Source organism: Balaenoptera borealis, assembly GCF_965194805.1.
Source record: "Balaenoptera borealis genome assembly, chromosome: 7".
Taxonomy (NCBI): Eukaryota; Metazoa; Chordata; class Mammalia; order Artiodactyla; family Balaenopteridae; genus Balaenoptera; species Balaenoptera borealis.
The window spans coordinates 97,185,350-97,209,355 of NC_138864.1; the positions used below are offsets into that span (position 1 = coordinate 97,185,350).

At 40.9% G+C, this 24,006-nt stretch overlaps 1 protein-coding gene across 9 annotated transcripts in view; it reads left to right on the plus strand.

The window, feature by feature from the left end:
• ST7 (suppression of tumorigenicity 7) overlaps positions 1 to 24,006 on the plus strand; it is a 263,909-nt gene that overhangs the window by 228,751 nt on the left and 11,152 nt on the right. For all 9 annotated transcript variants that reach the window (XM_082400068.1, XM_082400069.1, XM_082400073.1 and 6 more), the window contains one exon: positions 14,580 to 14,730. In XM_082400068.1, coding sequence (XP_082256194.1) covers positions 14,580 to 14,730 — 151 coding nt within the window. The remainder of the gene's footprint in view (positions 1 to 14,579; positions 14,731 to 24,006) is intronic.

Consider the following 24,006-nt stretch of genomic DNA (forward strand, 5'->3'; position numbering starts at 1 on the left):
TAGTTTCAGTGGATAATGACCAACAGAGTATTTGTAGACTTAGGTATTGTATATAGGGTGGTATAAAATATATCTATTTAATATTTTTTCAGCTAAGTTAAAAAATGTTTATTCAAATTTGATTAAAATGTAAAACTAATCATGAAATTATTGTCCTGAATTACAGTAAACTTAGGTCATCAATTAATATTTATTGAATACCATTCTCTAACTACAGAGCTATTTTATGAGCTCGTAGCTCATAAAATAGCCTTAAAATAAATAAGGCTCTTTTAAAAGTAGTATTGGGCAATAGAGTCCTAGATTCTGAGACAAAAACTTGGGTTCCAAATCTGGCTCTGTCATTTATTAGCCATGGGATCTTGGGTTTAGCATCTCTGAACTCAAAGTTTTCCCTCATCTTCCAAATGAAGATAAAAATATAAGCCTCACCTATCTTCTGTGATAAAGATCAAATGAGATAATATGTTCAAAGTTCTTTGAAAAAACTATATGTTTGTAAATTATTAAAATTATTAATATTTGGCTTGTTGGCAGGTCCTCAAGTATGGGACCTGAATCTTAATTTTTCCAGTTATACCAACCTGAGCCTTGTAATCCTGGGACACAAGATAGAAAACTGGAACAATACTTGTTGGTTAGATATTTTAATTGAAGCTGTCGTTTAATTCTAGATAATGGTCTTAAATGGTTGAGCCTCCAGAAGAGTAGTAAAAGCCCTAAGAAATAGTTTAAAGCTGCCGTGGAAGAATTTACCTCAGTCAGCTGCATTCCACTTGCAAAACAGAAGTCTTCTAAAAGTGGAAATAGTTTGAAAAAGTTGAAGTAATTTGATTTCACTTTACCTTCTAATCATTAAGCTGAGAGAAGGTAGGGCATGTCAGTAAACTGATTCTCCATCACTTTGCTTTGTTGGTGACTGTGCTGAGGGGGAAACTTGTTTCCAAATCCTCCTCATTATTGACATTTCTGTGGGGAAAAGGCCCTGTGAGCCACTGACCTCATATGTTCAGAATTAATCACAAACCTCTGGTACTCGTGTACCATATGCAGGCTGCTATAAACATCTTTTATACGTGTTCTGTTTTTTGGACTGCTTGCTAATACTTTAGCAGACATGCACACACACGTGCATATGTGCACACATCTGCGTGACCATGAATGCACATACACGTGCACACGCATGTATGTGTGTGTATATATACGTATATGACTTTTCAGGCAGAGAATAGCCTTAATTCTAATGAAACATCAGTGAAGGTTATAAACACGTAGTTTCTTGTTGTAAGAAGGGATCTTAAATGTCATGTAGGACACCTTCCCATTTTAAGCTTAAATCTCTCCTCATAATGATACTATGATAATTATGTTTATTTTTGGTTTCTATTAATGTTTACTATGTGGCAAGCACAGTGCTAACTGAACTACATATGCCAACTCATTTATTTTTCATAACAACATTGTGAGGTGTATCATATTATTATCCCTGCTACGTAGATGAGGGCACTGCAGGTTTGGAGAGGTTAAGTAATCCGCTCTTGGTCACACAGTAAGTAAATGACAGAGCCTGAACTGATTCTGGGTTATCCAGCTCTTAAACATCTCCCTCCACTGACCCCCACATCCCACCAGGTGGCAGACCAGCCTAGGCTTGAACCTTCAAATGATGGTGGCCACATCCCTTCCCAAGGCACTCAATTCCCTGTAGACAATTCAGATTTCTTCAGGATATTATCATGTCTTGAACACTGCCATAGCTTCTTTTCCTCTTTCACAGGAAGTTGTCAGTGGCCCACCACAGGAATTTTCAGTATATGCATGCTGTTTTACCCAATTATAGTCTGCTTGGAAGGAGAAAAAAATACCAAATATGATAACTGTGAACTGCCTTCCATAAATTTTCATCTTAGTTCCAACTGGTATCCCAGTAAGCACAGTTAATATTTCAACATCCAATGATAAATATTAGTTATTTACCCCAGGAGGGTTATTCTTAGGAACTCTCTTTCCCTGCAAACATGAGGAGTAGGGAGTATTTGCTCCTAAGCGCATCACAGGACCGGGAAATAAATAACAGTAGTAAAAAGCCATGGATCTGTGTTCTGAAGGAGAGCCTCTGAAGCCGTTAGATTCTAAACATGAGGACTTCTGAAGCTTTAGATTGCAGCAGATGATAAGGAGGAAGCAGCCCATAGGCTCATACTACAAATCGAATTGTGTTACTCCCCTCCCAAGGAAGTGCAGCAGTGTCCCCAACCCTATGGAAGGTACCAACTCCTTGGATAGTTCTTCAGGACCCCTCATGATCTAACCCAACTTGTTTTTCATTTTTTTCTAGATCCTTCCAACAGTCCACTAACTGTTCCAGAAACATTCTTCTCCTCTTCCCTCTTTGCTTCTTCGGAGGCAGTCCTCCTCATCCTTCACCCCCACCATTACAAGTCACCACCAGGAAGCCTGTACTCTCCTTGCCCCAGAATCAGTCTTCCCCCTCTGGTCTCTCACTACAGTGCACTGATTATGTGCTTGCTGTTCACCTCTTTTTGAGAATGACTAGGGGTATTAGGATCTTAATCATGCTGGTGATTTTCAAGAACTGGGTACACAGTTGAAGAAGACAAATCTTTAAACCATTAGAGGACTTTCCCATTTAATGTGATTAAAATAGGAGTTTTGAGTTTAAAGAGAGTTTCTCCATTTTTTTAAAGAAAATTTCACTCATGTAATGCTGGACAAATGAAGGGTAAATTCAGCTCTGTTCTATATCTTTATCTATGTATTGTTATGTTGTATTGCTATATACAGTTTAATGGATTTTTAGCTTCAGTTTTTTTCTTCCACTTTCCCGGAAAATGTGCTTCCTCACCTGCCCTGCTCTTGCTCAGCTGGACAAGGTTTACGTGGGAGGGGGGCACATTTCTATCAGTGATCCGTTACTTTACACAGATCTAAGTTAATTAGTGCTTATGTGCTCTTAGTATGCTCCACCTCCATCGCAAGGCTCTCCCTGTGAAGAGACACATTTTTGGTTTGCAGGATGTTACATTCACTCCTTCAGGGTGCTAAAGATAAATTTCATTTTGACAAATTTCCAAAAAAAGACTAAATTATTGGTTTGTTACAAGCAGTATTAGATATGGTTTTTCCCTCTGTAGTGGTATTATAATAATAATTTTTTTTATATTTGAGAAAAGAATTCATAATCCCATCATATCTAGTCATATTTAAGACTATTTTTTCTAGCCTTTTTTCTATGCATTTTTAATACTTAGGAATCATAATCACATAGCATATTCATATTTTTAAAAAGTAACATGGGATACTTCAGTTGGACTTTATGGTTGGGAATTGGGGGTAAATTTATTCCTTCTGGGGGAGGATCATCAGATTTTTCAGAGTTCTTTGACCTTAAAATGGTTATCCTCTAACTTAACAGTAAAGTGCAAGTCTTTTAGCCATGTGCCTTCAAACATTTTAAAATATTCTCTGGATGATTTACTTCTTTTTTTGTTATAAAAAGCACATAACATAAAATCTACCCTATTAACAAATTTTTAAGTATACAGCACAGCGTTGTTAACTGTAAGCCCGTTGTTGTACAGCAGATCTCTAGAACATTTTCATCTTCGTGACGGACACTTTATACCAGTCGAACAGCAACTCTGCATTTCTCCCTCCTCCCAGGCCCTGGTAGCCACCATTCTACTTTCTGCTTCTATGCATTTTACTACCTTCGCTCCCTCATATAGGTGGAATCATGCAGTATTTGTCCTTCTGTTACTGGCTTATTTCACTTAGCATGATGTCCTCCAAATTCATCCACATTGTAGCATAAGGCAGGATTTCTTTCTTTTTTAAGACTAAATATTATTCCATTGTGTGTGTGTGTGTGTGTGTGTGTGTGTGTGTGTGTGTGTATATATATATATATATCACATTTTCTTTATTCGTGCATTCATTGATGGAAATTTAGGTTGTTTCCACTTCTCGGCTATTGTGAATAATGCTGCGGTGAACATGGAAGTGTAAATATCTCTTCAGGATTCTGTTTTCAGTTCTTTTAGATGAATCCCCAAAAGTGTGATTGCTGGATCATGTTTTTAATTTTTTGAGGGGTCTTCATATCGGCTGCACCATTTTACATTCCCCCAACAGTGCACAGGAGTTCTAGTTTCTCCACTTCCTTGCTAACACTTGTCATATTCTATTTTTTTGATAGTGGCCATCCTAACATGTGTGAGGTGATATCTTATTGTGGTTTTGATTTACATTTCCCTGATGATCTGTGATGTTACCTTTTCATGTACCTGTTGATCATTGTATGTCTTCTTTGGAGAAATGACATTTCAAGTCCTTTGCTCACTCTTAAATCAGGTTATTTTTAAACATTGAGTTGTAAGAGTTCCTTATTTATTTGGATATTAACTCCTTTTCAGCTACGGTTTACAGATATTTTCTCCCATTTCATAGGTTGCCTTTTCACTCTGTTGATTGTTTCCTTCACTGTGCAGAAGCTTTTTATTTCAATGTAGTCCCACTTGTCTACTTTTGCTTTTGTTGCCAGTGCTTTTGGTATCATATCCAAGCAATCATTGTCAAGACCAGTGTTAGGAATTTTTTTCCACTATGTTTAACTCTCAATGCATTTTGAGTTGATTTTTGCCTGTGGGGTAAGATATGGGTCCAGTTTTATTCTTTTGCATGTGGATACCCAGTTTTTCCAGCAACATTTGTTGAAGAGAATGATTTGGTTCTTGCATCCTCTAATTGTAGACATCAAGTTGTGGTCAACTCCAATAGTGAACCTCTTTGGGCATAAAGATTTTTTGGTTTTTAAGATTGTTTTCTTAGGGTAAATTTACAGAATGAGAGTGACTGAGTAACATGTAGAAGCACTTCAGGGTTCTTGATATTTACTGCCAAGTTGCTTACCAAAAAAATTGTAGCAGTTTACACTCCCATCAGCTGGTGACTCCTACTTTTCCATTTCATCACACCTTCGCCAGCATTTAGCAGTTTGTCTAAAAACAAAAACAAAACAGAGAGAGTGAGAGAAGGAAAAAAAAAAAAAGTGATGATTTTATTAAGTACAGATGGAATTCTGTTCTTTTAGTTTGCATTCCTTTGCCACTACTAGTAACGTGGAACATTTTCAGCCATGTGCGTGTCTGAATTGTCAGGCCAAGTATGTAGAGTTCCTATTATTACTGAGAAAACATTAATTACAATGATGGTGCACAGCGTACCAACATAAAGGTAGGCAGACCTATCAAGTATTATTGAAAGAGTTCAAAAGTGTTCAAAACAAGGATACCCACTTCCTGTCCATGGGACCAGAGGGAAGTATGGGAAGGAGGAGTTAATGAGCTCCCTGCCTGTTTCCATTTTGATAAAATGGGGATAAGAGTGAAGTCTTCATAAGGTTGTTGAAAAGTAAGTGGAATTACACTGTGTAACTCGTTCAGTGCGTAGTAGGTGCGCGATACGTGCTGGCCCTTTCATCGCCGCTTCCCTTGTACCTTCAGCTCTATTTCTGCACTTGCATGCTGGGTGGAAGTAGAGGCTGCCTACAAACATGCATTAATGGTCCTTCTTGGACCCCCCTAGCCTGAAGAAGGATAACCAGAGAGTGTAACAGTGGCACTCCCGACCTGGAGTACCCACAGGTTCTCCTCAGGCCTCCAGATTTGAGAGGAGGCGCTAGCACGTTCTGGCTGCAGCTGTTGTCTTCAGGGATTTCCAGTTTGTAACTGCTGGCTAAGTCCTCTGCTGATTAAGAGGTACCCACTTCTGACCTCTGCCTTGTATTCTTGTTCTAGCATAGCCATTCCTGCTTCCGCCACCAAAAAAAAAAACCCCAAACAAAACAGGAACGACAAACTAATTAATAGCGATTTATTCTTTTTAAAGCAATAAACAGTTTTTCCCTCCTGACGCAATCTTATGTGAAACCTCAATGAACAAAGTAATTAAAAGTAGAACCGCTGTGATGAAACTGGAATGAAAAGTCTGGTAGCCCTGCAACCCCAAGGCACCTCGGCATACAGTTTAAAAAATAGCAGAAGCCTGTGAGCCCTCACCACCACCCCAGGAAAACCCCCAGCTTGCGAGGTCCCACGCATAGAACAGGAGGCCCTACACCCATGCTGGGCCCCAGCTGCTTGGGATACTTGGGTGTTGTGGGTGGAGCTATCGAGGGAGGAAAATCACCAGCACCGATGGGGGAAAGCTTGCTTCTTCATCTTGCCTAAAATCCCGGCACTATTAAACCTCGGGCTCGTCTTACTGGGCCCACCCAGGGACCGGCAGGGGGTGCAGTTGGCACCCTAAGGGTGCTGGCGGAAGGGAGCTCACCATGCTCCTAAAGCTTATTTACCAACACAGCAGCCTAGGCTTGACAGAATATTGAGGTGAAGATCTAGTTTTTAAGTTATATCGGAGTATGGAAAGAAATTCGTGAGAAAAATGGAGAGCAAAGAATGAAGAATGTTATGACAGAAATGCATTCCCATTAAAAATTTGCATTTTTTTTTTTTTAAAAAAGCTCATATCATGTTAATCTAAAATTTCACGGGGATTTCGAAAGGCTCATGGGGGAAAACATCCTGGTAAATGTATATGCCAATGGAGTATCCACAGGACCTTGTTATCATGATGGAAATTCTATTTCTTGCAAACGCTAATGCAGGCCTCCCTTTATATCTTGGTAAAGCTGATTGACAGAGTATAAAATTGCTTTTTAATCCAATTTAGGAAACAAAATGTGTAGTGGGTTTTAACATTTAAAAATGCTTGAAGCGTGGAAGCAGAAACTCAGAATACCCTGGCAGATTGTCTGTGATATTGTATATCAATGGTATATTTCAGAAATATTATTTCAATATAAGTTTTTTTGAATTGAGTCATGTTTTGTTCCAAAGCTTTTTTGCATTAGAGTAAGGAGAATGTATTGTGGAAATATGACCCAGAGAAAAATGAGCAGAAACCAGTTTTTAGCAATGTATGTCAGGAATAGAAAGTTTCTAAGAGATCTCCTTCTTTAATGAAAACCACTGTAGCTGCTCCCACCAAGGTCACTCCCGCCACGGCCTCCCCAGCTCATCCTCTCTCATGTCTCCTGGGCATTTGGTCCCACTGACCACTTTTTCTGTCTGAGGTCATCTAGGCTCCTCGCCACCTTCTCCTGTGCCACTCCCGCCTTTCTGAGCACTCTTTGCTTGCAGCGCTTCCTCCCTGCTCACCCTCAGGTTGGTTCTCCTTTCCTGCTTGCAGCCCTTCCGGGAGACCTCATGTGCTCCCACTGCCTCAGCCTCTCCCTGCACACCCAGACCCCTGTCTCCAGCTGCTCTCCCAGGCTCCAGACCTGCACACCTTCACTCCTCACTGCAGGCAGAGAAGTTTGGCAGGCACGACAGCTGTTTCTGTTACCTTCCCACTGCTAAGCCTTTTCCTCCTCTGGTGTCTTCATCTTAGCTAATGATCTCACATTATTCTAGTTTCCTAAACTAGAAATGTCACAGTGACCTTTGATTCCTTCTCTTGCCCTCAGATTCAGCCAGGCACCATGTCCAGGGGAAGTCCCCCTCCTCGGTTTCATCACCCCTCACTCAGACCATGACAGGAACTTTTTGACTTTGCTAACTTTAATCTCTTCCCTGTCGGGTGCTCCTACACGTGACTTGCCCATTTCTTTCAGAACCACAAACTGTACCAACTGACTTCTCAGTTGCCTACTGCAGAGGTTTTCAAACTGTCTCCCTAGGAGCCATAAGGGTCTTCAGTCTTCTTGTGGGTCCCTCCCCCAAGATCCCCACAGTTTTGTTTTACGTCACTTGCACATTCTGTTTGATATTTCTTTTTTTTCCTTTGAACAAATTTTTCGGTGTCTCAAAGTTTGAAAACCACGGAATAACTCAGGGTGAAGGTCACACTCTGGAGCATATCATGCAAGGCCTTTTACAACCACTTTTCCTGCTTCACTCCCTCGGAGAGTAGCATAACACCTGAGTTCCGGCGCAGGTTCCATCACATACAACTTGTGCAACCCAGGATGAGCTATTTAACTTCCCAAAGCGTCCATTTTTCCATCCGTAAAATAGGGATAATACTATCAGCTCCCTCACAGAGTTGTAAGGAGTTCCTGAGATAAGAAGCTTGACGCACGTTAGTGCTTCATCAGTGTTGGCAATTCCTGTCATGTTAGTACTCAAGCACCTCAAGATTGCAAGCCCAGTGTGTCCTCTGATGCTTTGGTACCCAGCCTTGCAGTGGCTTCTGCCTCCCCTCATCTTTACAGGTAAACCTTTGTTTATTTAGTGAGACTGACTCATATTTTCCTTTTTCTGTGAAGCTGTCCCAGAGACAATGCTCCCCATTTGCTTCCTGAATACTAAGTATAGACCTCTTACTAAGGCAGTCATCATGTTGAATTTTATCGTTTCTTTGTACACGTGTGCGTGCGCACACACACACTCCTACAAAGATTAGGGATTAGCAAGGTAGTGACCTGACCTGATCATGTCCATGCCCTTGAGGTGAATTGTGGATGCGCCATATCTGTGCCCGTGGGGTAGACTGTGGGTGCTCCCACAGATGATCGTTAGGGGGCACTGTGGCCACTGCTGTATCTGTGCCCTTGGGGGACACTACGGCACTCCCATATCTTTCTTTGGGATATACTGTGAACACACCCATATTTTTTGAATGAAGCAAAGTAACTGATGAATAGATAAGTGAACCAGCAAGAAGCAGTTACCTTGAGAAGAGGACCCCTGAGTGGTACTACAGATCACCAGGTTGAATTTGGCATTTCAGCTTTGCTTTGTGTTTGTCTCCATACTGGTCAGTTGGTGACCCCTGGCAGCCAGTTCTCTTCAGCCGAACTGCTACTACTATAAAATTGCTGAAGTATTTTACCTAGAAACAGACTCAATCATCTGTGGGACACACATACACAAGAAATATAACCTCCACGGTAATTTAAATACTTCATTTTCTTGTTTGTTTGTTAACAAAAATAGCTACTATTTAGTGAATACTTATGTGCCAGGAACTGTGTGAATGCTTTACAAATATTATCCTATGTAATATTCAAAAGTTAAAACAGCAAGATGGATATTTTTATTATTCTGTTTTAACAGGTGGACAACCTGAGATTGAAACAAATTAAAGAACTTGTCCAAGGTCTCTTAGCGGAATAGTAGAAAAAGGATTCAAACAGTGATGCAAAGGGGCAGAGGGCAGATGAGGGGAGGGGGCCGGGGCCGGGGAACTGCGCACCTCAGACTTCATCGCAGCGTGGCCTGAGCGAGCCGAGGTTCCTGCGTCATTTTTGTCCTATTCCAGCGTGCATCTTACTGAGTCCAGGGTGTGGACAGCATTGAAACTCAGAATATGTAGCATGTCTTCCAAGTAGCACTAGCTGTGTTCTCTGAACCCTTTACTGATGTTTTAAAAACATTTTTTCTGGGCTCACAGCCTCTTTCAGAGCCAGTTGCACCAAAGCACTGTACACATACGAAAAATTGCTCTCTCTGGTTATCTTGTTTGTTTGTGTGGTTTGCTGTTTATGTTCTTGATGCAAGTCTAGAAAATAGTTTTGTATTATATATATATATATATATATATATACACACACACACACACACACACACACATGCACATATATATAGAGACAGAAAAAATATTAAAATGCTTAGTATAGAAAACTTGGAAAGCATAGAAAAAGCACAAAAGAAATTAATCTTCCATAAAATCAAATATTTTGCCACCATTAACATTCAATCTGTGACCTTCCAATGCTTTTAATGCCTACAGGTACATTTGTATTACCAAAATCATAATCTGTATGATACACTTGGTCTTTTCCTCCATGGTATGTCATGAACATTTCCTCCTGCTAGTAAATATTCTTCTACTACCTGACTTTGGGGAGCAATTTGATAGCCATCATCTAAATGTACTGTTGTTTAATTAATCTGTTCTTTCTCGTTTTGTTTATTCCTGTATTTTTGCCAGTGATTTTCATATGACATCTGCTGTTGTCGGTATTGAAATCCTAAAAGGGGGTATGGATTTTTTGGCATTAGTATCTGTGTGAAGGGTAATCATGGGATCATGTTCACTCTAATTATTATAGACTTTTAAGAACTTAACAAAAGAGACCTGAGCAGTCACGTGTGGTAGTCTGTGACAGGGCACATCTCTCCTGACAGGAGAGACGGCCTCTGCTCCAGTAGGCACTACTCAGCTCCTCTTTGCCTGTTCTAACGTTGTATGTTCCTATCTTGGGCATAGGAACTAGATTCTGACACAAATAGATTTTGAAAAGTTCCTTCCGAAACCTTTAGAAGCCTTGCTTCAAGATCAATGTGATTTGAGAATCTGGGAAGGAAGTTAGAGGCAGGATGGCAAGCAAGATAGCGCAGGATGCTGGCTTAGCTAATAGAAGCCAAGTAACTATTGCAGCCGGGCAGGGAGTGTTCTCTGATTTGCAAGCTACAGTTATTCTAATTGATTTCTGCATACTTGTGGATAGGGATCTGCCCTCTTCCATTTATTTTTCTCTCAACAAGTAAGATGTGAAATGTTGCTCCATGCCTTTCTAATTTAAATGTTGCACATGTTGAGAACCGATCTTGCCAGCCATTTTAAGCCTGGCCAGAAACATAACACATTGTTGTTATTAGCCTTCATTATTTGGTTAGAGCCAACATTTTGTTTGGAACTATGCTGCAGTATAAATCTCCTTTATAGACATAACCTATTTCTGCCATAAAGTAGATGCGATGAGAAGGCAGCTGAGTTTCCTTGGTAAGTTGCTCTAGTTAGTCTCACGAGGCTGTTGAGGCCAGGGATGCTCATTTTGAGAGACTTCTTGGGAAATGAGATTCATGTTCTTGAGGACTTATAATTGAGCTGAGGAGAAGGACACACGGATAACTAATCTAAGGTGGTTTGTGAAAAGTGCACATATACAAAGATCAGAGGGAGCTTAGGGGAGAAAGAGAGCATTACCTCACGGCTCACATTGGGTGGCTATGGACGACGTCCTTGAAGCCATATGCACCACGTTCAGTCTGCAGGCTGAGTAAACCATCTGTCTCACACACACGTGCACTATTGCTTTCCAAATGTTATGTAGATGCCCTGGTGGCCAACAGTAGTTTTAAATGAATTCTTGTATCATTACTATTTATTGTAACTATTTGCCATACTGTGTATTTTTGATCAATAGATTCCACACTTACAGTTTCTATCATGGGCATCTGTGAAATTTTTTCATGTTAAAAATTGTTTCCGTTACTTCAGGATTAGAAACTTCCATTGTCTGAAGCAGTGCTGTCCACTAGGACTTTCTGTGATCACGGAAATGTCTCTACATTGTCCAGTAGGGTAGTCATTAACTCCATATAGCACTCGAGGACTTGAAATATGACTAGTGGGACTGAGGAACTGAATTTTTAATTTTATTTGATTTTAATTGATTTAAATTTAAATAGACACACATTAAATAGAGGCTACCATATTGGACAACACAGATCTAACATATCCCTTTGTAGATAATTTTCTAAAAATCCTCCCTCTTTCCCCAAGTTCCCTCTGCCACGCCCCTTCCTAGTTTGTTTAGACTTCTACCCACATGTGGGTGGCTGCCAGGCCTACTTCTTCTCAGGTGCTCCTATTCCTGAAGGTTCCTTAGCCCAAGAGAAGAGTTCTCTCACAGATGTGACTTTGAAAGCCTTTCCTAATCATAGAAATGAAAAGGAATGGTGTGCTCGCTTCGGCAGCACATATACTAAAATTGGAATGATACAGAGAAGATTAGCATGGGCCCTGCACAAGGATGAAATGCAAATTCGTGGACCGTTCCATATTTTTGAGGGCGTGAAGAAAAGGGAACCCTCCCGCGCCGTTGGTGGGAATGTAAATTGATACAGCCACTATGGAGAACAGTATGGAAGTTCCTTAAATAGCTAAAAATAGAACTACCATAAGACCCAGCAATCCCACTATGGGGCATAAACCCTGAGAAAACCATAATTCAAAAAGAGTCATGTACCACAGTGTTCGCTGCAGCTCTATTTACAATAGCCAGGACATGGAAGCAACCTAAGTGTCCATCGACAGATGAATGGATAAAGAAGATGTGGCACATATATACAATGGAATAGTACTCAGCCATAAAAAGGAGCGAAACTGAGTTATTTGTAATGAGGTGGATGGACCTAGAGTCTGTCATACAGAGTGAAGTAAGTCAGAAAGAGAAAAACAAATACTGTATGCTAATGCACATATATGGAATCTAAGAAAAACGGTACTGATGAACCTAGTGGCAGGGCAGGAATGAAGACACAGGTGAAGAGAACGGACTTGAGGACACAGCGGGGGGAAGGGGAAGCTAGGACGAAGGGAGAGAGTGGCATTGACATATATACACTACCAAATGTAAAATGGATGGCTAGTGGGAAGCAGCCCCATAGCACAGGGAGATCAGCTCGGTGCTTTGTGATGACTTAGAGGGGTGGGATAGGGAGGGTGGGAGGGAGCCGCAAGAGGGCGGGGATATGGGGATATATGTATACATATAGCTGATTCACTTTGTTGTATAGCAGAAACTAACACAACATTGTAAAGCAATTATACTCCAATAAAGATGTATAAAAAAAAAGTTGACTATTTGGTAGTCTATAAATAATTATTAGAAACTCAGAAGTCAAAATCTTATTCTAGGGCACTCATTAAGCAAGAAATTTTCCATTTCCTTTGTTCTCCTGATGATTATTTTAAAAAATTAATAGAGTTCATAGCATTTTACAAGTTATGACTCTTGGGGCCTTCTAAAATCATCATGGGCAGTAGCAGCCTATGACATAATGGCTTCTATTAAGGTAAAATCACGAGACGATATATCTCTGAACATAAAATTCTCCTTTATATTTATATATTTATTATATCAATAGATACAGTGCTAGTTGGATTACTAGGTAATTCAAAATCGTTATTTTTCCCAAAAGATTTTTGTCGTTCACTGTTTTAAAACAAGATGAAGGAAGAAGGCAGTAACATGTAGAATTCAAAAAAGCGCATGAACTCATGCTTGAGGACCTCGCATCAAAATAATGAACACCTTTCATGGACCAGCCTGGGAAGACGTCTTCCTGTCGAGGAGGGCCTTCAAGCCCACCCGCTCCGCAAGTGTGAGGGCTGCTCTCCGCTGCTCTCAGGGTGGGCTCTCGCTTCCCGCTCTTCCTGCTTTGAGGCCTAAGGCTTGGAGCTTTCTTCAGATACCAGACCCAGCGCAAGGAAAGTTTCATTTGCTGAACCAAGAGGCCAGAATGTGTCCACCCGGCTCCTGCTGGGCGGTGCGCCTCGACGCCAAGCACGCCAACAGGAGAGGAAGCTTAAAGGCTGCTGCGCCCCACGTGCCCAGTGTGTGAACCCACAGCGAGATGAGAGCGAAACATTGATGGGTGTCTTGTAACCTCCATTCTGTGGATCCGGATTCTTCCACTCTTCACCCTCTTTCATAAATTTCCTCCGACAGATGAATCCACAGTTGTTTCTGACATTAAAATTGTTGGACATCTCTTCTCATAGCACCTCCTTTCTCTGTATTTGTGCTGTTTTCATGAAACACATACCTCTGTGGTCTGCTAATCTCCATTTTATAGGAGATGACTGGGTTGTTGTGACGGTGGTTGGTGGTGTGTGTGTGTGTGTGTGTGTGTGTGTGTGTGTGTGTGTGTGTGTGTGTTGGGGACGAATCCGGAGGGGAGTTGGTGAGGAGTGGGGCACGGGGAACACCAGCTGGCAAAGACAAGTGAGCATCTGCAAATATAAAATACCGGCCTGAATCTGCTTCCCTTTCTATTCTATAGTAAACACAAAAGAATACAAACGGAAACTTAGTCTTCTGTGAGCCCCCAGAAAGAATATCCATTCTTGCCCTGCGCTCCTGAGACCCCTGAAGTGTTTCGGAAAGGAGCCGAAAGAACAATGTGGTTTGGGGTCTGTACTGCTCCCCTCCCTTGGGTCTTCCTGTGCCCAGGCTGCCACCCTTCCTCCTCCAGCACCTGAGCAGCTATGGGTGACCCTTTCCGCAGGACTAGAGCCTTCTCCTTGATAGATCTGTGAGGAGAAACTAATGGGCAGCGCTGGTCATCCTCAAGTCTCTCCAGTGTGGTTGGTTCAGTCATATGACTTCTTAACCTTCATGTGTTTGTTTTATGTATTTTCATTCTGGTTACAAAATTATACCAAATTATTGTGTCTTCTAAATTTTCCTTTTTGCTGTTTGAGTCTGTATATGTATATATATATATTTCTTTGATTAGAATATCTTAGCCTGAAAGCCTCTGATCTTCACTGTAGAAAACTAGTACAAGGCTAATTATCTGTCAGCAAACTTTGGATTGCTGGATGTTTCAGTAATTGCCTTCAAATGTAGTAATGAGGTTGCAGGTTTGATTAAATGCTTACAAGCGGCGGCTTTAGGGAAATCAACCTCTCCATTTTCAATATTGAATTCCAAATTACTGTGTATTAACACATCTGTCTCCTGCCTTTTTTTATTTCAGTACCTACTAGAAATGAAAAGCTTAATCCTGCCCCCAGAACATATCCTGAAGAGAGGGGACAGTGAAGCAATAGCATATGCGTTCTTTCATCTGGCACACTGGAAGAGGGTAGAAGGGGCTTTGAATCTTCTGCATTGTACGTGGGAAGGCAGTAAGTAATTTTCTTTCTTTCAAATGTTTTTAAAGCATGAAAAGATGCTAAAACTGTTTTTACCCTGAGTGTTCACGATGAATGATGAAGATTTGCATATCTATAGCTCTCCTTCTCTGTAATATTCCATCACCCAGAGATGGTTAATTACTCAGGCTCTCTAGTTTCCCAGTGGTGGCAGGTGTTACTGTGGTGATCCCATCTCTGCAGCTCAAAAAGGCAAGTTTATACAGTGGATGGGGTGAGTCTGGGCTGTCCTGGCAGAGGAGCATTTTACAGCTGGAAAACCCTCTTTGGAGACCTGGACAGCCCCTCGGCACCATGGGAACCTTTGGCGTGGGGTCAGGCCTCGTGCTGGGCTCTGATGACCGCTTCTGGATGGCCTTTCTGGGAGGGTTGGCTGAAGAGCCACAGTCATCCTCCAGGAGAGCTGGGTTAGCCAAACACAAACGAGCAGCGGTTATGCTTCAGAACAAGAGCAGTGGCCGCTGGCCTCCAGTACGGTGGCAGGTGTAGCATTGTGCGTTAAGGGATAAATGCCTGTTAGAGGGATGTGGGGATAAACTGATCTGAGCACGAGCTGGGCACCGTCATTCCGTGTAAGGAGAAGTGGCTCTAATGGTGGGTGAGATGTGCTCCCTGCCCTGGAGAAGCATTTCCTCCAGTTGGGAGGAGTAATCAGCAGCATGGAGCAGCTGCCCAGTGACTTTTCAGAAAGGAGAGGCCTGTGGGGGGGAGCAGTCATGGTTAACCTTATGGGTCATATGAGATTTGAACCAGGCCTTGAAGAACTGGGACAGTATTATAAGCAAGGACACTGTGAACAAATGCTAAGCGGTGGGGCTGTTGGGGAGAATGAAAATTAAGGAAAAAGGCTCAAGATTGTGGATTATTGGACCACATAGATATTAACACTCTGTTATCATTAATTTAAGCAAAACAAACACAACATGTAGCATGGGGTTTTTTTTCCCCTCTCTCATGGGGAAAAGAAATATTAGAGTCTTCTGATAATTTTTCCTTAGTTCACTCCTACTCTGATCAGCCTCACGGATGAATGTCTTTTTAATCCCTTTCACTGTTTATCTTTGCTCCTTCCATTTTCATTTTGCTAATCTTCTGCTCTTCCCTTTTCCTGCCCTTCCCTAACCCAGCAGGAATCTAAACTGGTGCAGGAAGGGAGGGGGGCAGCCAAATGAGATGGAGTAAAAGTAACTTGACAGAGACTCAGGTTGATTGAAAGTTTTTTGTGTAGTTGTTTTGAAAATATTTCTTTAGAGAATTGATAGCGGGTGAAGTTAAATCATTTACTATTTATAACTTGAGGGCCATCGACTTGACCGATGTTTCTACCCCTGCTCTGTAAGTGTGGTAACATACTCCCGGTGTCCTGGCCCTGCTATTTGGATATGTTAAGGCAGCACACTCTGCTCAGGGTGTGTGTGGACATGTATGCAGTCCCCTCTGGCTTGGGCTTCTTGTTGCATTTAAAGTGTTCTATCCAGATGAGACAAAAGGAATTTTTATTTAAACGTGAGAAAGGGACAGAAAAAGCCCAGCAAGATTGAACATAAGAGGCCTCACCTAGTGTTAGTCGTGGTAAAATTAAATGGACAAACCGACTTAACCAAGTAAGAATGTATTTATAGATCGCGGTACCTTGGAAACATAGTAATAGAAGCTTATTGATTGGATCTAATTGATAAGAAAGTTACCAGTCCTATAGAAAAGGTCAAAAGCGGGTGGGCAGAAGTGATGAAGACACAGTGTTAGGAATGGCATAACTATTAAAAAAAAAAACCATGAGGAAATTCTGTTTGGAAATTAGTTACCCATATAATCATATAACAATAGGGAGATGCTCTGGAGCAACTGGGAAGGACAGTGAGATCGTGAGAAATGTGAAGTCACATAGTGAACCCCACATCAAGCAGTGTAGTACCTCTGGGGGGATGTAATTACCTCAAATTAGACGGGTGGAACACTTTATTAGAATAAAAAGAAGGGGTGAGTTTTTTGTTTTGGTTTTTTTGTTTCTTTGTTTAACATCTTTATTAGAGTATAATTGCTTTACAGTGGTGTGTCGTTTCTGCTTTATAACAAAGTGAATCAGCTATACGTATACATATGTCCCATCTCTTCCCTCTTGCATCTCCCTCCCTCCCACCCTCCCTATCCCACCCCTCTAGGTGGTCACAAAGCACCGAGCTGATCTCCCTGTGCTATGTGGCTGCTTCCCACTAGCTATCTATTTTACATTTGGTAGCGTATATATGTCCATGCCACTCTCTCACTTTGTCCCAGCTTACCCTTCCCCCTCCCCGTATCCTCAAGTCCGTTCTCTAGTAGGTAGGGGTGAGTTTTTAGACATAAAACAGTGTGGCAAGGTAGTCAGGGGCCTATAGGAAAGACAAATTCAGTATCTGATCCTTATAGATAATTAAGAACCAGGAAGTTATGCTGCTGTTCAGTTTTCATAAAGAGAGCCATACCATTCAGTTTTAGAAAGAAAAGAGAACCATGAGAGTGCTTACCAGGTGCTAATTACCTTGGAGGATCCCAAGAACCTTGAAGAGTGTTTGTGTAACAGTGTAATTCACAGAGGGTTTGTATTTCCATCATTTCATGGACTACTGATAAATTTCTGAGTTAGGCAGGACAGAGGTGGCCATCTTAGTTGATCAAGAGAGGCACAGGTTCATTGAGGTGAGTAACTTGTTGAACGTCCTGCCAGCACTGTTGGTAGAGCCAGGTTCACTTTTTCTTCACTGCTCTTTTCTATAATACCAGCTATTTAGGCCTTTCCTGAATAGATTAAGGTTAAGAGGATCAGCCATCTCTGAAACATTTGTTTAGAAGCCCTCAATTTACACCACTGCTTACAGACTGGGGTATACCTATGCCCTTTCTAGTGTTATGAAAGTTAATCATTCTATATAAAATTATATTTTTGTTGTTAAATATTGACATAAACATTTTAACTATAGAATGAGCCCAATTCTATAAAAAAATGCATTCTATATATAAACAAAGGTGTAAGACACTGGAAATAAATACATCTTTAAGTAGATTTTAAGTGATTTTTTTTTCCTATTTGTATTTTTCAAACTTTCTACAACAAGCATATATATTTTCTGCAAGCATAAATATGCATGTGTATATATGTGTGTGTGTATATATGTATATGCATGTATTTAGAAAAATAATCTTTCATTACAAACAGTTTTGGTCTTTTTTCAAAAACAAAGCTATAAATCTGTCTTGCAATTTAGAAGAAAGAATTACCACTCCAACTTTAGATAATTGTGTGTAATTGGTTGACAAACCTTCTAGGTCTGTGTCCATTCTAAGTTAAATGGAGGCATCAGGGCTCTGGATTTTAAATCAAAAGGACTTGGATTAGAATTCTGACTTAGCTACCTATTAACTGGTATTAACTTACCCATTTTTTGAAAACTGTGAAGCGCTGAAGATACTGAATGCCATCACCCCATCCCAGATTAGTGGGCTTCAGGGCAGTTGCCCTCAGGGCGGCTACAGTACCGGAACCGCTCCCTCTCCCTCTCTGAGGTCAGTGGGGCTCCCCTACACGGCCCGTGCCTGAGCGCAGGAGGCTGCACTTCCTCCAGTTCACCACTGGGTGCCGCATTTTGACATCTCCAGCCTCAGGGTCTAGGTTTTCGCCTTTAAATCATTTTTTTCTTCATTCTGAAATTTAAGGCCATTCCCCAACTCCCTTCCAGTTTCCCCTTTTCATTAGAAAGATGATTCAGGGAGGAAGGTAACAGTGCCTCATTTCACCAGGTTCCATGTTAAAAGTGAGTATTCTTTTAAAAAGTCAGTTTATCTTTTAGAAAAAATTTTAAAAGCCTGACTTATGTCAAAAGTGTTAGTTAGGGGTAGGGATGAGGTATATTTTTCTTTGCTTTTTAATGAGTTTATTATGTTGGAGCATTAGTCATCTTGTGGAATTAAGTGAGTTTCCTACCAATCAGGCTGAAATAACTCACATTTTTGTTAAAACCCCAAAGTCCAGCTGATGCATGGCAGAGATTGTTTGGGTTTGAAACATATGGTGGTTTAAAAAAAAAAAAACACACACAAAAACGGAGTCCTCAACCACAAATACATCAGCATTTCAAAGGTTTGTAAAATATTTGATTCATCACTGTCCCAGCCCCTGAAATTACACAATATGTTCCTCAAAGTCAAGATAATGAAGAAATGGGGAAAGTTTTAATTTATAAGATTTAAAAACATGTTTCTTAGTTCATTACACAGCTGCCACATTATCTGAATTATATTTATTTTAAACACTGTAGGTTCTGGTTACGCTCACACACGTGCACACACACGACTGCAATTATGTGTTGAATGTGTAAAACATATATGAATGAGGGATCTCGTTTGAATTGTGTCTTATTTACAATGGTATTGCGCCTTATGGGGCCCTATTTTAAAGGGCACATCTTCTATTTTACCTGTATTAAATACTGATGTGGCCTTATCTCCCTTCTACCTTGATCTTTTCAGGGCTCTGTTTTGGCTGTACTTATTTTATAAAGCAGAATAGTCTGCTGACCACAACTATGAACTTTAAGATTTAATTTTCAGGTCCTATATATCAGAAGGCTAGAATGCCATGGGGTAAATCACTTAGCTTTTCTTTGTTTCCATTTTTTCCACTTGATCAAGTAAGACTCTTTATTTTCTTTTTGGAGATTTTTTTCCCAAAGAATTCACTAAATAATGTATAAGATTTGAAGGTGGTGTTTTTTAGGGGGACTAGGCAAAGTATTTCCTTTGAGAGGAGAAAATGGTCCATTGTTGAAGCAAAGGATGAGATTCTGATTCTAATTTATTCTCTTTGAACCTGATGGTAAATGTTTCTTGCTGTAAGATGTGGTCCTTAGGGCATTTCCTCTAACCAAACCTTTCCTCCAAAAGCCTGGCACCTTTGGGACTGCTAAAGAGAAATTCTTCCACCCCTCACCCCATAGATCTAAGGCTAAATTTTATAATTTAGGAGAAAACAATGGCCAGCTAAAGTCCCTGGCCATAGCCAACTTAACACTAGTAGCCGGACTCCAAATATTATTCAACGCTTCCCCACCTACTGCCCAGTAGAACCAGCTTGCTCCTTTCAGTTATTAAGTTTTGAGCAGCTGACCGTAATTTGGATCCACTGGGGTTTTTAAAGGGAAAAATTCTGTTTCTGCCCTATTGTGCATTAACTTATTCATTCCTTTATTCAGTTAACATTTATTGAGTCCCTCCTTTGTGCCAGGCATTCTTTTGGGGATACCAAGATGAGTCAGACTCTGAAACGCTTTGAGAGAAACATTAATGTGTGTGTGTGTGTGTGTGTGTGTGTGTATACACGTATTCTCACATATACATACACACACATTTATAATATATAGTGTGGATACAAGCAGTGCTATCATGGAAGCAGGAACAGAGTGTTATAGAGTGTTGCAGGTCTCTAACAAATTAGTGAATCTGCTATAAAACTCTAGAAGTTTTCTTCAGAATTGGAATGGAACATCATGTAATCTAACCAAAGGAAAGTGGTTTTCCCAAGGCCATATAAGTAGATAGTGAAAAAATGTGGATCAGAACCCAGGCTTTTGACTTTTGAATTTTCCTTATTGTGCCCAAAGCCTCACAAAAGACAAAGAGCCTTTATGGCCAGTTGCCTGCATTACAGTCAAAAGTGAGAACATAAAATGTGTATTTTGGGGCTTCCCTGGTGGCGCAGTGGTTGAGAATCTGCCTGCCAATGCCGGGGACACGGGTTCGAGCCCTGGTCTGGGAAGATCCCACATGCCGAGGAGCAACTGGGCCCGTGAGCCACAATTACTGAGCCTGCGTGTCTGGAGCCTGTGCTCCGCAACAAGAGAGGCCGCGATAGTGAGAGGCCCGCGCACCGCGATGAAGAGTGGCCCCCGCTTGCCACAATTAGAGAAAGCCCTCGCACAGAAATGAAGACCCAACACAGCCATAAATAAATAAATTAATTTTAAAAAAAATGTGTATTTTGATGAAAGTTTTCTGTTCTATCATTTGCACTTCTAATTGTTCACAAACAAGCAGCATTTTTGCTTATAATCTAGAGTATGCCCTGTTAGAGAAAGTAGGAACTTGGGGTTAGTGGAAAGGCACGGTAAAGAGAAAACTGACTTTCATTGAGCAGTCAGGCACTATGTGTTGACCTTCGCTGTCACACTTAGTCCCTTTAACAGCCTCTCGAGATCCTTGGTGTTCTCATTTTTACGGCCGAAGAGACTGGACACAGATTAATGACCCACCCAAAGTCATACAGTTGTCAGCCTGGTCAAGTTAGACTCATCCTGAGCTGTCACCTCCACCACTCCCCCATTAGGTATCACAGGGGGACTTTCACGCTTGTTTTCATGATTATTGGCTCATCTGTTTCCCACCCTGGGTGGTCAGCTCCATCAGTGCAGGGACAGTGCGTACTTGGCTACCTTTCTATCGCTGCTGCACGAGGAAGGCACTCAACATTTTGACCATGTAGAGCTGGGATTCGAACTCAGTTCTTGCTATTGCAAGGGGTCTGTTCTCTGAGATCCTCTTTGAAAAGGCAACATAGACAAAGTATCAGACATCACCTTCTATCCTTGTCTACATTGTGGACAGGATGAGAGCTCATTAGAAGTCACTGGGGAAATCAGGAATTAATTTGTTCATGTATCCATCCTTCTGTTCAGTCTTTGGTTCTGTTGATTCTTTCTCCAGTATTGGTCGAGTCTCTGATCGGCACAGCACTGATAGGCCTGGTGCCTAGAAAACGTGTCTGGGCAGGGGTGGAAGGCAGCAGTGTAATGCCTCACACATTGTGGAGAGCCTGCTGTGTTCATTAAGTAGTTCCCAGTTTCATTTTGCCTCTCCCACAAAGGCACAATAGAAACCAAGGTAGGGGAGGGGATGGCACAAAAGGAAAATGCAACAATGCCACTTGTGTCCCATGTATTAACTCTGAGTGGTCCAGGTTTTTTGTTTTGTTTCGTTTTTAACCAAATACATGTACATTTTTAATTCCTCTGAAGTGTATGTTTTTTCGGATGGAGATTTTTCAGGAGGTTTTTAGTCACTCATGAAGTAGATCAAATTCATAAAATAGTTCAAATGACCTTTTTTCCATTCTTACTTGCCCTGCTAAATCAGTGTGTTACTACTTGCACTTGCAAAAGTTCTGGACATTCGGCTAAAGCCACGAGGTTCTTGTGGAGCAGTTACGTGTCTTTGCAGTGAAAGGGACCAGGAGGTGGGAGGTGCAGCTGGCCCGGCTCATGCAGTGCCTCCTCCCGTTCTTTGCAGACCTCCACTACTTATCGCACACTTTGCTGGGCCCCGCACAGCAGGGTGGACCAAGGATAGAATTGCAAACAGAAATTGTGCTTGCTTTTGTTTAGTGAAGCCAAAAGTCTTAATATTATTTTATGAACTTGATGTAAATGACAACTGACATGAGAATGAGCAATTTTAAGAGCACATAAGCATCTTTACAATCCCAGGGGTTGGGGGCAGAGGACAGTACAAAAAGTGTGTGTGTGTTTGTGTGTGTATTCTTTTTTGAGTCGTATATAATCAGTGCCTTCACCCTCTCCAAAAACACCAGAACTGATTAGAAGAAGGAAAAGACTAACTTGATGCACAAAATTTGTATGCATGCCAAATACTGGAGTAAAAAATATTTGGCATCTGACTGAAGAGACACCAAGCAACCATTTGATGTCTATGGTTGAACACTCTCAAGATCTTGCACTCCTATATTTCATTTAAAAAATTGCTCCCCGAAGTGCAAACTGACTTCAGTTTTGAACAAAATTTAGCATTCAAATTTATAGCCACTTTGAAAACGGAGGGTTTATTTATATCATATGAACCTGAACAGATTCTTAATTACAGCAGCCCTAGTGCACATGGAGAATCTGGATTTCAAAAAAAAAAATACTTCCACGTAGGTTTTTCTACATTTTTGGGATGCTTTCATAGCAGCCATCATTCATGGGAAATAGTATTAAAATCCTGCCATATTGCAGTTTAAATTTAAACGCACTGCTTCCCAGTAGAGAGTTTAGTGTATCCTATAAAGGCACTAAATGGATTTTTTTGGTTTTGTAATTTTTTCCCTTCTCTTGCAAGCCTAATTCTACTGAGAGAGCTGCTGGTGCCTTTGAGTAATCTTTGTGTGTTAACAACCTGTACAGGGAACTCCTCTCTTGCTCGTTGTAATGGGCAAAAGTCATCTTGGTTTGCATGAAAGAAAAGGTCTGATTGAACTAGGGTGAGCCTTTCATTTTAAGAAGAGTTAAAGTCTGGGGTGTTTTTAATGTTTTAATCTCTGTTTAAGAGGTTTCTGTTATGAGAGGAAAATTGATAACATTTTTACCTCAGCCAACTGCCAGCAAACTGGCTCTGCTCTAATCCCACGTTTATAGTGATTTATATTCTCCGTGGCAATGTGCTGTAACCTCAGAGTGATACCACTGTGGTGTAGATTGACTGCATTCCAAATGCTGGAATCACATACATAATGTTTTTACTTTTAAATAATATTCAGACACCAGAATAAATACCATATGTGCACTGATGCTGGTTACAATGGAACCTTGTCATTTCTTGTGAGGGAGAACATTCTTTGTTTCTGATTTCTGTTTGAAATAAGTATGCAAAAGATAAATATGTACATTGACAGCATTTTGAGAAGGCTCAGGTAATTACACAGCTGAGGATGTAGCTAGGAGTCCTTGAAATGTAGCATTTAAGACTGAAAAGCCTGCTGTGTTGCCACCATCCCTTTCTGACACACATGAAGGCAAGGACTGTAATCTGACATTCCCAGTGTAGGGTTTAGTTTTTATATTTTATAGCTACAGCATGCTGTAGTTACCGGACATCTGTTGAAGAAAAATTACCTCAAATACTGTTCACAGAAACAGTGAGACTAACGTGCTGATGACCTCGTAACAGGGAGAGTAACACACGTGATAACGGGAAGAGATGGATTGATTGGAAAGTCATAATTCAGTGTGAGACCTAATGTTATCTGATGCCACAAAACCAGAACTTACGCAGCCTGATATCATCAAAATACAGATAATCAACCTCTCCAGATCCATTTTTTCCCCACATGATGTTGAAGATTTAAAAGTTTCATAAAGTTTAGAAATACCTCCCAAGTCATGCATTTTTAGGTTCTTGTTTTCATCCATCTTGGTTGGAATTCTAATCCACCTAGACATATTT